The sequence below is a fragment of the Colossoma macropomum genome, unplaced genomic scaffold, assembly GCF_904425465.1.
Source record: "Colossoma macropomum unplaced genomic scaffold, Colossoma_macropomum, whole genome shotgun sequence".
Taxonomy (NCBI): Eukaryota; Metazoa; Chordata; class Actinopteri; order Characiformes; family Serrasalmidae; genus Colossoma; species Colossoma macropomum.
In genome coordinates, this window is record NW_023494793.1 from 44717990 (window position 1) to 44735970 (window position 17981).

General features: G+C 44.7%; 1 protein-coding gene across 1 annotated transcript in view; it reads left to right on the forward strand.

Annotated features, from left to right (window-relative positions):
• The first annotated feature begins 6264 nt into the window (after positions 1-6264).
• Positions 6265-17981, forward strand: part of skia (v-ski avian sarcoma viral oncogene homolog a) — a 103893-nt gene continuing 92176 nt past the window's right edge. Inside the window, exon 1 of the mRNA XM_036579662.1 lies at positions 6265-7801. Within this exon, the coding sequence (XP_036435555.1) occupies positions 6854-7801 (948 nt within the window). The 5' untranslated portion in view covers positions 6265-6853. The remainder of the gene's footprint in view (positions 7802-17981) is intronic.

The window sequence follows — 17981 nt, forward strand, 5'->3', positions numbered from 1 at the left end:
ATCTGTGTTCTGTGTATCTCCGTGTTCTCTGTATCTCCGTGTTCTCTGTATCTCTGTGTTCTCTGTATCTCTGTGATCTGTGTATCTCTGTGTTCTCTGTATCTCTTTGTTCTGTGTATCTCTGTGTTATCTGTGTTCTGTGTATCTGTGTTCTCTGTATCTCTCTGTTCTTTGTATCTCTTTGTTCTGTGTATCTCCGTGTTCTCTGTATCTCTGTGTTCTCTGTATCTCTGTGTTCTGTGTATCTCTGTGATCTGTGTATCTCTGTGTTCTCTGTATCTCTTTGTTCTGTGTATCTCTGTGTTCTCTGTATCTCTGTGTTCTCTGTATCTCTGTGTTCTGTGTATCTCTGTGATCTGTGTATCTCTGTGTTCTCTGTATCTCTTTGTTCTGTGTATCTCTGTGTTATCTGTGTTCTGTGTATCTGTGTTCTCTGTATCTCTGTGATCTGTGTATCTCTGTGTTCTCTGTATCTCTGTGTTCTCTGTATCTCTGTGTTCTCTGTATCTGTGTTGTCTGTATCGCTGTGTTCTGTGTATCTCTGTGTTCTCTGTATCTCTGTGTTCTGTGTGTCTCTGTGTTCTGTGTATCTGTGTTCTCTCTATCTCTTTGTTCTGTGTATCTCTGTGTTCTGTGTTCTCTGTATCTCTGTGTTCTCTGTATCTCTGTGTTCTGTGTATCTCTGTGTTCTGTGTTCTCTGTGTTCTGTGTATCTCTGTGTTCTCTGTATCTCTGTGTTCTCTGTATCTGTGTTCTGTGTATCTCTGTGTTCTCTGTATCTCTGTGTTCTGTCTCTCTTTGTTCTGTGTACCTCTGTGTTCTGTGTTCTGTGTTCTGTGTTCTCTGTGTTCTCTGTATCTCTGTGTTCTCTGTATCTCTGTGTTCTGTGTTCTCTGTGTTCTGTGTATCTGTGTTCTCTGTATCTCTGTGTTCTGTGTATATCTGTGTTCTCTGTATCTCCGTGTTCTCTGTATCTCCGTGTTCTCTGTATCTCTGTGTTCTGTGTATCTCTGTATCTCCGTGTTCTCTGTATCTCTGTGTTCTCTGTATCTCTTTGTTCTGTGTATCTCTGTGTTCTGTGTTCTCTGTGTTCTGTGTATCTCTGTGTTCTGTGTACCTCTGTTCTCTGTATCTCTGTGTTCTCTGTATCTCTGTGTTCTGTGTTCTCTGTATCTCTGTGTTCTCTGTATCTCTGTGTTCTGTGTTCTCTGTGTTTCTGTGTTCTGTGTATCTCTGTGTTCTCTGTATCTCTGTGTTCTGTGTATCTCTGTGTTCTGTGTTCTGTGTATCTCTGTGTTCTGTGTTCTCTGTGTTCTGTGTATCTCTGTGTTCTGTTTTCTCTGTATCTCTGTATCTCCGTGTTCTCTGTATCTCTGTGTTCTGTGTTCTCTGTATCTCTGTGTTCTCTGTATCTCTGTGTTCTCTGTATCTCTGTGTTCTCTGTGTTCTCTGTATCTCTGTGTTTTGTGTTCTCTGTGTTCTGTGTATCTCTGTGTTCTGTGTATGTCCGTGTTCTCTGTATCTCTGTGTTCTCTGTATCTCTGTGTTCTCTGTATCTCTGTGTTATCTGTGTTCTGTGTATCTCTGTGTTCTGTGTTCTCTGTGTTCTGTGTATCTCTGTGTTCTGTGTTCTCTGTGTTCTGTGTATCTCTGTGTTCTGTGTATCTCTGTGTTCTGTGTTCTCTGTGTTCTGTGTTTTCTGTGTTCTGTGTATCTCTGTGTTCTGTGTTCTCTGTGTTCTGTGTATCTCCGTGTTCTGTGTTCTCTGTGTTCTGTGTATCTCTGTGTTCTCTGTGTTCTGTGTATCTCTGTATCTCTGTGTTCTGTGTATCTCTGTGTTCTCTGCTCTGAGGAACGCTCAGTGGAGCAGTGGATGTTTTGTGATTCTGTGTGAGTGAAATGAGCTGAATGGACTAAAGGAGTGAATAAAGTCTGCAGTGGTGCTGAGAGGAGTGTGTAACTGACTGTGTGTGTGTGTGTGTGTGTGTGTGTGTGTGTGTTTGTGTGTGTGTGTGTGTGTGTGTGTGTGTGTGTGTGTGTGTGTTCTGAAGCAGTGAGAGTGCTTTGGTTTGGCATGAGTGTCTCCTTCTCTAAAAAACCATGACGCAAATCCCCCCAAAAAAAGAGTTCTGGCTGAAAAGCGGCGTCTGGAGAGAATCCGTCTCTTCCCACACGGAGCGGAGAGTCAGGAGAACCGAATAGCACAGAACAGCACAGACCTGTAACAAAGAACTGAAACAGCATGTCTAAGCTTTAAAAAGCTGCTTTAATGTATATTGTAAACTGAGAGAAAGTAACAGATTATTGTTCTGTGAACTTACTATACAATCAAAAACAACCATCATTACTATTTTATATGTCTTTACAATCAAACTGGCTGTTTCTGTTACTGCACCTTTAAGACTGATATATGTAAATGAGCTCTGTTCTGATTGGATGTCCTTTGTACCTCACACAAAATTATTTTTCTCTTTACAACTTCAGCATGAATGGATAAGGCTCTAGGCTGCTGTAGGCTGAATGGGTGGGGCTAAACTGCTGTAGGCTGAATGGGCGGGGCTAAACTGCTGTAGGCTGAATGGGCGGGGCTAAACCTACTGCAGGCTGAATGGGCGGGGCTAAACTACTGTAGGCTGAACGGGTGGGGCTAAACTGCTGTAGGGTGAATGGGCGGGGCTAAACTACTGTAGGCTGAACGGGTGGGGCTAAACTGCTGTAGACTGAATGGGCGGGGCTAAACAGCTATCGGTTGAATAAGCAGATATTTGGAAATGCATTAATTCTGTGACATCATATAATATATATATATCACAAAATTCTCTAATCTAAGAACCATTTCACCATGCAGAGAACCCTGTAATCTTGCAAATGGCCCTATATAGAACTATTGATCTTTAACCATTGCCTTTCCAAAAGAACCCTTGACGAACTAAGTCAGATTTAGTGATGCAGTAAGAAAACACAAGGCATCACTTTTATGTCGTTTTGCTGTTTTATTCTTTGTTTCATTAGCAGTTTGTTCCCCAGTCACATCTGTGGTTCTTACCCAGCCATTCCATTCTCACAGTTCTAGCTACAGCCCTGTTCTTCAGAGGGGACAATAGGAGGCGAAGCTTTTGAAGACTGTTAAAGACTGTCCTGGACACATTAGTGTTCTCCTGCTCTAACACACCTGAATGATCCCATCAGCTCTTCATCAACCCGTCATCAGGCTGAAACAGAGATGCTGCAGCAGGAGGATCACCGGACTGGGCTGGACGGCAGCTCCACTCCTCAAACAGCATGTTCAAGAGGAGAGCGGCCAGGGTGAGTGGAGCTGCGGGGCTGAGGGGGGGCGGTGGGCGGTGGGGGGGTTGGTGATGGTGATGATGCCGGGGTGGTAGAGCGCTGAGTGATGCTGAAAAAGTGGAGTGTAGATGTTTGGAGTGGTCAGTAATGCTGGGGCAGTAGAGTGTATGGGCATCATTACAGTGATGATGATGGAGATGATGGTGATGATGATGCCGGAGTAGTAGAGTACTGGATGATGTTGGGGGAAAGTGGGAAGATGCTGAGCAAAGTAGTGATGATGATGATACTTGGAGCGGTGGAATGGTCAGTGATGCTGGGGCAGTGGAGTGGTCAGTGATGCTGGGACAGTGGAGTGGTCAGTGATGCTAGGACAGTGGAGTGGTCAGTGATGCTGGGGCAGTGGAGTGGTCAGTGATGCTGGGACAGTGGAGTGGTCAGTGATGCTAGGACAGTGGAGTGGTCAGTGATGCTGGGGCAGTAGAATTTGTTCATGAGTGTGATGATGATGGTGAGAGTGACAGTTATGATAGTAACGACGATGATGCTGGTAATAATGATAATGAGTATGATGACGGTAAGTGTGATGATTGAGATGAGGATGATGGTGATATGATGGTGATAATGGTGATAAGAATGGTGATGACAGTGATGATGAGAATGGTTATGATAAAAATGGTGAGAATGATGGTGATGATAATGAAAGAGATAAGGATGGTGATGATTTTGAGGATCGTCTCCACCGTTAAGAACGTTAGATCTGCTCTTCTGTTAGAAACATCAGCCGTGCTGCTCCACATCTCAGCCCAGCCAGAGTCAGAGGCAGATCCAGGCCAGTGTGCACTGCGGTAACCCTCCTCCGCTGCTAGAGGGCGCTGACGCAACACTTTCCAGCCTCCTGGCACTGCAGGTTGGATGAGGACCAAAGAGAATTATTGATAAAAGAACTGCATGGAGGTGATACATCCTAAATCATTATGAAGGCCTTGATCAGCAGCGTGGAGTCAAAGACTTTCAGCACTGAATAAATACCGAATCTGGAGCTGCAGCGCCGTAAACTACAGCACTGAATATGCAAATAAGTTTTATATAAGCAATTTAATGGCTACGATTATAAGACAGATTATCTGTGTATCAGAAACAGAGCATTTCAGTTTAATTCAGTTTAATTCAGTCTGTTTGTGTTGTACTGTAAGGTACAAAGTTCAGAAACATTAAAGAATAATAAAAATACAAGTCTGTAAACGATCATTCAGTCGTTCAAACCTGTTTTTGGTTTCTAGATAAACTGACCGAGTCAGAACTGTTCACAGTGGTGGTGATAGGAACCAGACGTCCACCTCTAAAAGCTCCCTCACAGAAAGTTCCTACATGAAATGGTTATGAATTCACTGCCTGATGACTGAGACACTGTTTTATGATAGTTTAGAGAACTTAAACTCCATTCATGGTGGAGGGAGACATGCAGGGCGCTGTGAGGCAAAATAGTCCCCAAAGAAAACTTATTATTTCAGATTTTCCACTATTTTCCATCATCAACATTCCATATAAACTCAGAAGACTCGTGTAGGTTCACTGGTGGTTCTGGATAGTAAATAAAATGTCTATATTTGTGTTGTAGTCATGGCGACCCCTGGTTCCTATCACCACCACTGTAAAGACATCTGAACCATTTCACACCAAACCACTCTGAACCTCTCTGATTACACCTCACACACTGAATTATGGGGGAATGTGAAAATGTTGAGAATTTGATGGAGTTCTGTTTGAATGAATAAGTGCTTGGACCCCTAATAATAAGGGTTATATTAAAGAGCCCATATTGAGGAAAACTGAACTTTCTGTGCTTTTTAATTTTTAGTAAGAGAGGCTGATGTAGTCTGTAAACACTGTTTAGGTTTCAAAATTAAGTCCATATATGCAAATTAAGCTTCTCCTTTTTAAATGACTTTTTTGTGATGTCACACATTTCCACCTCTTCAGGGTACAGCAGTTAAGCCCCGCCCACTCCCCCCTGAACCAGGCTGCTTTTTGAATGAGGAAGCCAGTAAGAATAGAGCTCATTTACATATCTCAGTCTTAAAGGGCCGGTATCGGGGAAACACATTTTCCCCACTTTCCTGAAATATGAATTTGATGTTGTTTGCAAACATTGTTAGAGCTTTGAAATGAAGTTTCCTCCTCAGCGCATACAGCATGTCTGAAAATATAAAAAGTTTTTCAATTACTATTTTGGTGTGATGTCACAAAAACAAACATACATACTACTACTTACAGTACACTCTTAAAAAGATAGTTCTTCAAGCGTTCTAGCAAAGACAGTGGTTCTAGATAGGACCAAAGGGTTCTTCTACAGTATACAAGCTTGACATAACTATGGCAGAACCCCTTTTGGTGCTATACAGAACCCTATAGAACACATTCTCCATCAATCTGAAGAACCATTTCACCATGCAGAGAACCATGCAAAGTTCATGGCTCAATATAGAACCACTGTCTTTACTAAAGAACCCTTGAAGAGCCAAGAATGTAGTTCAGCCCCGCCCGCTCCTGCTCAAGCATTCCTGCCGAGTTGCTTTTTTTGAATGTGGCAGCCAATCAGCACAGAGCTCATTTGCATATGTCTTAAAGGTACAGTAACTTAACTGGCCTGTTTTATTCTGAGAGAGAGAGAGAGAGAGAGAGAGAGAGAGCGCACACAAACCTACCTTAACGTCATAAGTAGGAGAAGATATAAAGCGCAGAAAAGCAGGGGTATGTGCTCTTTAACGCGTGCTGCATTTAAGTGCTCGCTGTGCTGTGGAGTCTGAGGAGCGCGAGGAAACCCGAGAGCCAAACTCCACCCAGCTTTACTGGGGCAGCGCTGAGCAGCAGGGGGAGTGGAGTCGCGCGCCCGGAAGAGCCACACTCACATTCTTTGGCCGGGATTCAGAGAGAGAGAGAGAGAGAGAGTGGGAGGAGTGAGCGAGCCTGAATCGCAGTGAGAGAGCGAGGGAGAGACGGAGAGAGAGAGACGGAGAGAGAGGCAGAGAGAGAGAGAGAGAGAGAGAGAGAGAGAGAGAGAGAGAGAGTCTAAAGCAGACTGCAAGTTGCCTGCTCGTGTTTTTCGAGCGCGCGACGCCGGAGGAGGAGCAGCAGCAGCGCGAGCTCCACACTGCGAGACTTTTTTCTTCGAGTGTGAGTGTGTGTGTGTGTGGTTAAGTGTGTGTGTGGGTGAGTGTGTGTGAGGCGGCGGCGGCTATGGGCGCACGGGAACGCGCAGCTGACGGGGGCGCGCCCGGGCTGCGCTCGCTTTGACCAGCGACGAAGGAACGGAGCGGAGCGCGCGACAAACAAACCAGCAAGCAGGAACGCTTCGTATGGATGTGTATCTGCGCGTGAGTGCGTGTGTGTGCGGTGCATGAGTGAGTGAGTGAGAGGGAGAGAGTGAGTGCGCGTGCTTGCGGGCGCCGTACGGGACTCTTTTTGGAGTTTTTTTCTTGTTTCTTCTTCTTGTTTTTTCACTATTATAATTTTTGTGTGCGCGCGCGCGAGGCGACACCCCCGTGGTGAGGAATAGGAAAGAATGGAGAGCGGCGCGCGGCAGATCTTCCAGCCTCACGCGCGCCTGCAGCAGACCCTCAGGCAGTTTCACCTGAGCTCCATGAGCTCGCTGGGTGGTCCCGCGCGCTGGCAGCACCACCACCACCACCAAGCCTACCGGAAGGACCTGGCGGATTTAACTGAGATCAGCGACCGGGACGCGGAGATCCGGGTCGCGCGCCTGCCCGTGGCCCCCGTGGCGCCCTGCCCGCTCCTGGTGCCCTCCGACCGCTCGACGGAGCGCTGCGAAACGGTGCTGGAGCGCGAGACCATCTCGTGCTTCGTGGTGGGCGGGGAGAAGCGCCTGTGCCTGCCGCAGATCCTCAACACGGTGCTGCGCGAGTTCACGCTGCAGCAGATCAACGCGGTTTGCGACGAGCTGCACATCTACTGCAGCCGCTGCACGGCGGAGCAGCTCGAGATCCTCAAGGTGGTGGGCGTGCTGCCCTTCTCCGCACCCTCGTGCGGCCTCATCACCAAGACGGACGCGGAGCGGCTGTGCAACGCGCTCGTGCACGGTACAGGCACCGGCACGGGCGGCGGCGGCCGCGCGCCCCGCTACGCCAAGCTGGAGGAGAGCGGCATCAAGGTGTACCACGAGTGCTTCGGCCGGTGCAGGGGCGTCCTGCTGCCCGAGCTCTACACGAGCCCCGAGGCGCCCTGCATCCAGTGCGCGGACTGCGGCGTGCTCCTCGCGCCGCGCAGGTTCGTGGCGCACGCGCACGGCGCGCCGGAGAACCGCACGTGCCACTGGGGCTTCGACTCGGAAAACTGGCGCGCCTACGTGCTGCTGCGCGCGGGGGAGTACGCGGGGAAGGCGCGGGTGGAGGGAGCGGAGCAGGAGGAGGAGAGGGAGCGGATGGAGACGCTGCTGGAGGAGGTGAAGGAGAGGTTCGACTACACGGGCAGGTTCAAGAGGAGAGCGGCCAGGGTGAGTGGAGCTGCGGGGCTGAGGGGGCGGTGGGCGGTGGGGGGGTTGGTGATGGTGATGATGCCGGGGTGGTAGAGCGCTGAGTGATGCTGAAAAAGTGGAGTGTAGATGTTTGGAGTGGTCAGTAATGCTGGGGCAGTAGAGTGTATGGGCATCATTACAGTGATGATGATGGAGATGATGGTGATGATGATGCCGGAGTAGTAGAGTACTGGATGATGTTGGGGGAAAGTGGGAAGATGCTGAGCAAAGTAGTGATGATGATGATACTTGGAGCGGTGGAATGGTCAGTGATGCTGGGGCAGTGGAGTGGTCAGTGATGCTGGGGCAGTGGAGTGGTCAGTGATGCTGGGACAGTGGCGTGGTCAGTGATGCTAGGACAGTGGAGTGGTCAGTGATGCTGGGGCAGTAGAATTTGTTCATGAGTGTGATGATGATGGTGAGAGTGACAGTTATGATAGTAACGATGATGATGCTGGTAATAATGATAATGAGTATGATGACGGTAAGTGTGATGATTGAGATGAGGATGATGGTGATAATGGTGATAAGAATGGTGATGACAGTGATGATGAGAATGGTTATGATAAAAATGGTGAGAATGATGGTGATGATAATGAAAGAGATAAGGATGGTGATGATTTTGAGGATGGTGATTAATTGCAATGACGGTGATGATAATATTGATGTAGATGTGATGATTGTGATGACGATGATCATAATAGTGGTGGTGATGATGTTGCTGATGGTGATGATGAGGATTTGTAATGACAATGATGGTGATGAGAATGATGATGATGTGATGATGGTGATAACTGTAATGATGGAGATGATAAAGTTGATGTTGATGGTTAATGACGATGATCATAATAGTGGTGGTGATGATAAGAATGACGAGAATGGTGGTGATTACGATGAAGATGATGGTGATGGTAATAATTGACAGCAATGATAATTGTAATGATGATCATAATAGTTGATGATGGTGATGATAAGTATGGTAATGGTGACAGTTGTAATGATGGCGATGATGATATTGATGGTGAAGATTGCAATAATGATGATCATAACAGTGGTGGTGATGATGGTAATGATGGTGAAGACGATGGTGGTGATGATGAGAATGATGATGTGATGATGGTGATTGTAATGATGATGATTATAGTAGTGGTGTTGATGATGGTGATGATGGTGATGGTGATGACGGTAATGCTAGGGGCAGTAAATTGTGGCTGTTGTCCTGGAGGGTCAGTGTCCAGCGGTTTGGTGATGCTGTAACTGGTTCAGCTCTGATTGGTACTAATCTGCCTTATAAAGCCTTACAGTCAGTCTGTGTATGAACTCTGCTGGTTTACGCGCTCATACAGGCTTTATAACGATCTGATTGTCTGATGGAGTGTGTAGAGTGTGGAGTGTGTAGAGTGTGTAGAGTGTGTAGAGTGTGGAGTGTGTAGAGTGTGTAGAGTGTGGAGTGTGTAGAGTGAGGAGTGTGTAGAGTGTGTAGAGTGTGGAGTGTGTAGAGTGTGTAGAGTGTAGAGTGTGTAGAGTGTGTAGAGTGTGGAGTGTGTGGAGTGTGTAGAGTGTGTAGAGTGTGGAGTGTGTAGAGTGTGTAGAGTGTGGAGTGTGTAGAGTGTGGAGTGTGTAGAGTGTGTAGAGTGTGGAGTGTGTAGAGTGTGTAGAGTGTGTAGAGTGTGTAGAGTGTGGAGTGTGTAGAGTGTGTAGAGCTCCAGTGGAAGGCAGTGAGGCTGAGCTGAGCTGCTAGTCGTGGTGAGTAAGTCTTGTAGAGGAGTTCTAATCCTAAACTGCCCATTGCGGTGTTTTTGGCCTCGCTGGCCTGCCGTAGCGTGTCAGTCGTCCTCCTGAGAGCAGTGCCAGTCTGACTCCTCTCAGATGGGTCAGATTGATTTCCACTCAGAGGCTATCTCCAATCTGACCGCCAGTTCAAATGTTACAACCTGATATCACCGGGTCAAACGCAGTGCGCGTAGAGAGGCTGATAGCGCGGCACCCTTTAACCCGAATTACACTCAGTCCAGCTATTAGACTCACGCTGGCACCTCAAAAGTTTGGGGACAGCTGGCTTTTTCCAAAACGTTTTCAGTGTAAATGGTTGAAGGCGTGGAGGAGTTTCAGCACAGCTTTTAACTGTGGTTTGGAGGAGAAACTGTCAGCTGACTGACTTCATTATTAAATAAAAGTAAAAACCCAACAGTGCTCAGAAAGAAGGGAAGGTGTCCTCAAACTTCTGAGGGATGAAGCAGAACAAAAGCCCAGTGAAAGTGTTTTTGCGGGGGATTTGGTGGGGGGTTGGGCTGTAATGGCCAACGGGGGGTTGCGGGTGGCCGGGGGGCGGGGGCAGGGCAGACTACAGCTTAAACCGCATTTCACACAATGACCCTAATTGACCACCAACACAACACCTCAGGGTTATAAAGCTGTAATGTGTGCGTTTTAGCTGGTTTCGGACGCCTCCTGCGTGTCCTGACCTCACTGTGATGGGCTGAAGGTAAAGCTAAACACAAACAAACAAACAAACCAACAGTTATTTAGGCTAATGAGCCACTCTGCCTGCACTGACCCTCACGTCCGACTGCGCCTTCGCTTCCTCATTGTTTAGCCCCATTTAGACTCTGTGAAATAATAATAACAATAACTGACCTAATTAGAGCTCATTGATACTAATATAACTCTGCATTTCAGATCCCTAAATGACCACCATCACTGCATTAAACATTCCGAGTATGAAAATATGTTGAATATTTCTGTATATTTATTTTCAGCAGCATTGAAATCAAAAGCCATGAAAGTCGTAGAGATGATTAAACATCATTAAGTGTGTTTCTGAGCTTAAAATCTCAGGTTTATTTCTTACTAAGGTTTATTATCAGTAACTACAGGGACTTCAGTGCAAACTGGTTGAGCTATTCTTCGATTATAGACGTGTAAAATAAAACTTTGGGTTCTCCGGTGGGCGCTGGACATTTAAGAGGGTCTTCAGGACCCCAAAGCGAGCAGGAGAGGACTTTGAGGAGTCTCTGTAGGTGCTCTGTGTTTGGGAAATGTTGGAGATGTGAGGTTATCTCACTGCTTTGTGCTCCTGAGTGAGTTCTAAGGGGGTTAATAATGGAGCACTTAGCACCACTTAGTCCACCAGCGGGGCTGAACTGGGTTCCACTGTTATCTCCTGAACTCTTATCAGTAGATTATTCCTGATTTACAGAGTGTGAGTGATCATCTGAAGCTCATCACTCAGCTCAGCCTCTCTGAGTTTATGTGTAAATTCACTCTAATCTCTGCTTAAATGGTCACCCAGAGGAGGTGGGGCGAACCATTTAAGCACACTTAAAACTGTGCTTAAATGGTTCTCTGCATGATGAAATGGTTCTTCAGACTGATGGAGAACGTGTTGGTTCTATATAGCACCAAAAAGGGCCCTGCTGAAAAAAACAGAACCCATTAGGACTGTTGGTCTTAGAACCATTGTCTTTACTAGAACCCTTGAAAAATCGTCTTTTTCTAAGAGTGTCGTACCAAACCCAGAACCCACCCAAAGGCCACGCCCACTGTATCCTCTTGTTGTGATGTCAGCACAAACCGATCGCTTGATTTCAATACCGATTCTTTTTTTAATTACAGACGGAAAGTGGGCGTGGCTTACATCAGGACTGAAAACGCTGACGGTGGGTGTGTTTACTGACTGTAACAGAATGTAAGTCAGACAGCCAATCAGCATGCAGCGTTTCAGAACAGGCCCGTCTGTTAGCCGCCGGACTCTGAGCTCTGAGGACTTGTGTTTGGGGGGGGTCACAGGATTAGAGTGGGTTTGGTGGGGGGCAGTGCTTCCATTCTCCTCAGGGTATAACTGATAAGACCCCTGACCCCCTCACCCCGCCCCCCCCGGGCCCCGCCTCCTCTGGGTGATTTGCATTAACTGTTCCAGCTGAAAAGAGAAAAGAGCTGATGAAGCAGAGTGTGTGTGTGTGTGTGTGTGTGTGTGTGTGTGTGTGTGTGTGTGGAAACAGAATATGATCCAAAGAGACACTCACACACACACACACACACTCACACACACACACAGTCTTCCTTCCTGCTACTTACACTATATGTATATTTATAGAGAGAGTGAGGGTGAGAGAGTATATGTATATATGAATTTCAGGAATTTTCTTTTGTTTCATACAGACAAGCAGACAGAAAGACAGACAGGTAGATAGACAGACAGACAGATAGACAGAGAGATAGACAGACATATAGACAGATTTACAGCTTGATAGCTAGAAATAGATAGATAGATACACAGATAGACAGAAAGACAAATAGACAGACAGCTATACAGATAGACATATATGCAGACAGTTATACAGACTGATAGAAAGACAGACAGAGGGACAGACAGACAGCCAGACAGAAAAACAGACAGACAGATTGATAGACAGACATAAAGACACACAATAGACAGACAGACAAATATACAGACAGGAAAGACAGACAGACACATAGACAGACAGACAGAGAGACAGACATATAGACAGATGTACAGACAGATCATTTGGCTAGTTTTGGCGAATAATGCGTAAAACAGTGCCGGTGAAATAATCAGTTTATCAGCTATTAGAGATGATTTCACTGTTAGGATATTATATTTTTACAGTTCAGCTGTGAGTAATTTATCAGATTTATAGAATATTAATAAGTGTGTTTCTGGTCTGTATTTCAGTCTTCATGTGTAATAAGCATGTGTGTATGTGAGTGAGTGAGTGATTGTGTGTGTGTGTGTGTGAATGTGTGTGTGAGAGAGCTCTGGTGTGTGTGTGAGTGGGTGAATGAGTGTGTGTGAGAGCTGTGGTGTGTGTGTGCTGAGTTATTTGTGGAGGGTGCTGAGATGTTCCTCATGTGTGAAAGTCAGTCTGGCGGTTCTCTGGGTGGGGTGAAGGAACTTCCTCTTTTACTGAAGGAAGGTCACAGACGCGGCTGTGTTGTTACTCAACCCTCTCTCTCTCTCTCTCTCTCTCTCTCTTTCGGTCTCTCTTTTTTTCTCTCTGTCTCTCCCTCTCTCTCTCTCTCTCTCTCTCTCTCTCTCTCTCCTCTCTCTCTCTCTCTCTCTCTCTCTCCCTCCCTCTCTCTCTCTCTCTCTCTCTCTCTCTCTCTCTCTCTCGTGTGTGTGCGTTGCTGTCTGAGTCTCGTTGTGGAACAGGAAGTGGCCGAAAGACAGGATGTTCTGAGCTTCGGCGCTGTCTCGCATTCTGTCTCGCTCTTTCACTTCCACTCCCACAATGCACTGCACTCAGCAGAGAGAGTGATAGTTCAGCCCCCCGATGTCGTCGATTAGCCTGGCCATACGGTGGTTCTTTAGTTTTAGCGCTGGAGCTGCGAGGCTAACGCGGTGGAAACCTATACCCACCAGTAGTGTAACCTAGTGTAACAATTCTCCAAATACACAGCTCAGTTCACAGCTCTTTTTTGGGGGGTGAATAAGAAAAATTGGAGAAATTCTGGGTTTTATTAAATCATGAACAGTTTGAAGCGCTGAAGAGGAGAACACTGAGAAACACGGTGCACAGTTTGGTTTTGTTACGTTAGTAACGTAATGAGAGCTCAGCAGGCTGCACCAGCAGTGGGTTGGGGTTGGGTTGGGGGGGAGGTGGTTCTCGCGGTTCTGTCTTCTGGAACCGCAACACGAGACTGTGGACGTTTGTATTGTGGTTTCAGTCTCAGTTTCAGAATCGTTACACCCTTAAAGTCTACATTAGCTCTGATGCAGCTAAAGATCCACATGGAAGAAAAATTTTCAAAATATGTTTATCAAATATAATTTGCAGTGTTTAAAATTGCCAAAATATATTTTTTAAATGTGTTTGTCTGTATGTGTTATTATCTGTGTTCAGTTGAGTGTAATGAAGGTTCCAGATGTAACTAAACGTTCTTCTGTGATCTGCACTGTACTTTACATTAACCATGTCCGTCTGCAGTCAGACTCTCACACACAATGTATTTCACATAAACAAGATATCAGATCATAACTGCATTTTCACAGAGTATCAATACCCACAACACTCGCTTCTGTCCTGTTAAAGGATCATTAGATCAGATTTAAAATGAAGATACTGGAACACAAATTCATCTCTAAAGGTATCAGACAGTGAAGAGCATCAGACAGGATTCTGGATATTTTCATACATTTTCAGATGGATTTGATAAACATATTTACATACAGTTATTTTTGTCTGTGTGTAAAATTTCCACATACAATTAAAAATATATAAATATTTTAAAATGTATCTGGTTAATATGGCAAAATATTCTAAAACACATTTTAGTGTTTGGAATGTGTTTCAGCATCGACTGCAGTGTGTTTGAAATGTATTTTAGATATATAAAAGTACATGTCCATATAATTTTATACCATATGGGGAAGCGAACCTCAGACTCCAGACACGTCTTAGTTGATCCACTGCATTTACTGAAAGGGGGGAAACCGGCTGCATGTGGTTTCTGTGCTGAACTGCCGCTTTAACTGCGCCGGCCGTCATGCTGCGAGTGTCTCTGGGTTCATCCGAGTAGATGTGAGTAAACAGTGAGAGGTGAGTGAACTGCAGGCCGCGGGATCAAAGTGTAGAACGCGCCACGGCGCCAGCTTCGCTAATAATCCTCATTATATCAGACCAAGGATAAACCTGCCTGCTGTTTATTAGAGCTAGAGGGAAACTCCACTGATTTTTTTTTAGAAATGCTCTGCATACTAGATGTAAACAGAGCCGTTCAAACCTGTTTTTGGTTTGTAGATAAACTTACCGAGTCAGAACTGTTCACAGTGGTGGTGATAGGAACCAGACGTCCACCTCTAAAAGCTCCCTCACAGAAAGTTCCTACATGAAATGGTTATGAATTCACTGCCTGATGACTGAGACACTGTTTTATGATAGTTTAGAGAACTTAAACTCCATTCATGGTGGAGGGATACATGCAGGGCGCTGTGAGGCAAAATAGTCCCCAAAGAAAACTTATTATTTCAGATTTTCCACTATTTTCCATCATCAACATTCCATATAGACTCAGAAGACTCGTGTAGGTTCACTGGTGGTTCTGAATAGTAAATAAAATAGGAACCAGTTTATAAAATAACTCTGAATTCACTAATGGGACTGTAACTATGTTTAGATATATAGACAATAATAACAGTACTCCAGATTCTCTTCACAGTATTTTGAAATTTTATTTTACGTGAGCACATGCTAGTGGTGATATTGCAAAAATACAATATCAGGATGCTTCAACACATTTTCGTGTCACCATATTTATTTTTTGTGTCATCTGATTAGTTTAAAAAAGCACAAGTGCCACATTTTAAAAACATTAAAAACTAAAAAATTGTGTTCAATATTTCACTCACTGCACTGAATCCTATTAAACAGCACTATTTATGCTCTCTTTGTAATGAAACGTCCAGACGGTCAGTGTTCTTTCCATACTGACAACACCCTCAGTTTACTCAGAGGAGCTTATTTTGTTGTATTGTGGTGTAATTTATCACAATATCGATAAATATCATCATATCGCCCGGCCCGAGTGCAAACTTTAACCCCTTATAATCTCAGTCTTATTACACTCTGAGGCTTATTATTGTGAAACTACAGGGGCTTCAGTGCAAACTGGCTCAGCTGTTCTCAGATTACAGAAGTGTGTAATAAAACTTTGGGCCATTTAAGGGTTTAATGAACATTGTTGTAACTGATTTTATTGGGTACAGATGCAGTTGAATCAGGACTTTCAGATGTGTGTGTAATGCAGTAGAACATTACAGTGTAAATTACTGTAAGAATGAATTACTCGTGTTACTCAGATGTCTTTAGGAAAACAATATTAATTATGTGTGATGCATTTAATGGTAGTTATTTACTGTGATTGGCTGTAAACAAAGTACTGAAGGCACAGCTGGTACAAATGTAATAAAGACTACTTTATTACTCTGTTATTACAGCAGGTTTTGGAAGTTTCTCTGTAAGTTATTGCAGTTATTCTCAGTTCAGAGCATTTGTAGGTCATTCTTCTCCACTAAACAGTCTGCCTAGCGAGTGAGAAAGAGGTTTCGGGTTGATTTCGGGCCATCTTCTTCATGTCAAACAGGTTTTAAAGCTTCGTCCCGAGTGTTTATCTGCATTTCTCAGCATTTCTCGGCGTTCGTCTGCATTCCTCTCCTCAGAAAGTGCCTCACATTCTCCAGAAAGAGTGAAAAAAAGCCCAGAAATGCGCAAAGGCAGATTTTCCTGCTGCGGCCATTGATATGCATGCCGGGCCCAGCTGCTGCTGAGATGAGCCCTGTGTGCTGCATATGAAACAGGACATACCCAATATCCCCCGAGGGAGCCCACTTCCTCTGCAGGATTCAGCTGAACACCAGATATCCCACAATCCTCTGGGGCACTGGAGTGAGGGGGGCCGGGAGACGGGGGTGTGTGGGAGGGGGGGGGGTTTTGGCAGGGTGCCAGGCTGTCTCAGAAAACGCAAGTCAGCCAAAACTTACTAAAGCAGAGAAGAAGAGAAGAAAGAGAAACGAGCAGAGCTTTCAGAGCAAACTTTCTGTGACCTCGTCTGCAGCGCTGAGAACTCTGGGAGGAGGAAACAAAGCCCAGCAGTTCTATAGAGTTATTTCTGACTGAACCGACTGGAGAAACTGAGCGGACTGTAGAAGTTCATCTGTGCGGCAGTAGGAGAAACTTTATTATGATTCGAGTTTTTGCTGTTTTTGTCTTTTTTGTGATGGTAAAAAGTCTCAAACCCGTCTGTACAGAATAGAAATCTAATGTAAATGTAGCTGATTAGGCAAATGAGGGCGTAATTACTTATAAACATTTGTTATTACGTTGAATGAGAGTCGCAAGACGACAGTACATATTGATTGTGGGTAAATGTAGAAAAATATGTAATCAGTTCTATAACGAGTTACATTAACATCAGAGGTCCATTCTGTATGGACATGACTCTCTGCATGATTATATGGTTCTCTGCATGGTGAAATGGTTCTTCAGACTGATGTTGTAAATGGTTCTATTTAGCATCAAAAAGGGTTCTGCTGTTGTTATGATGTCAAGCTTGTACACAATAGAAGAACCTTTTTTGGTTCTATAGAGCTCCATTTTCAGAAAGGTTCTATATAGAATCATATACAACACATTTTCCATCAGTCTGAAGAACGATTTAAGCATGCAGATGGTTCTTTGAGTGTAGAACCATTGTCTTTACTGAAGAACTCTTAAAGAACCATCTTTTTTAAGAGTGACAGGTATCAGACAGATGTGTGTGTGTGTGTGTGTGTGTGTGTGTGTGTGTGTGTTGAGTGTTCAGGTGACATTAAGTCTACATTTATTCATTTTACAGCATTTATAATTCTACAAAATTAACGTTATATTCCTCTGTGATGACGATGAAGGTGGATTTATTCACAATTTATATATTTAATAAATGTTTATGTAGCAGAATCAGCAGATACACATTATACATATCAGATATCAGCATCAGTTCTCATATCAGAGCAGCCCTAGTGAAACACTCCTTCAGCAGAGCCTGTATCTGATCACTCTGCTCATTAAGGCGCTTTACTGTTATTCATTTTATTATTCTGTGCTTTGTAACCCGTTTCATGAGAAGCACTTTTCTAGCTAGAACCGCTCTGCAGGATCATACAGCCTGAACGGAATAGTGCGCTTGTGCTTTTGTGACTGATTATATGTACAGTTTTCATACAGCATTTGTTTAAACATGATTTCCTGCTATAAATGATGTCACAAAGGACGTCTTTCACACTGTCCCTCAGAGACATTACACACAGACTCACACACACACTAGCACACACACATGCACACATATTAGCAACCACCTGGGATATCACATAGCAATAGCCTAGCCACACCTTAGCACCACATGGAATGTTCTGGTATTTATAGACCATTGTTTACGTTCTGATCGCCGAGTTAGATCATTTTATACGTTCTGGTCGCCAAGTTAGATCATTGTTTATGTTCTGGTTGCCGAGTTAGATCGTCATTTACGTTGTGGTTGCCGATTTAGATCATTGTTTACATTCTGGTTGCCATGTTAGATCATTGTTTACGTTCTGATTGCCGAGTTGATCGTTGTTTACATTCTGGTTGCCGAGTTATATTGTTGTTTATGTTCTGGTTGC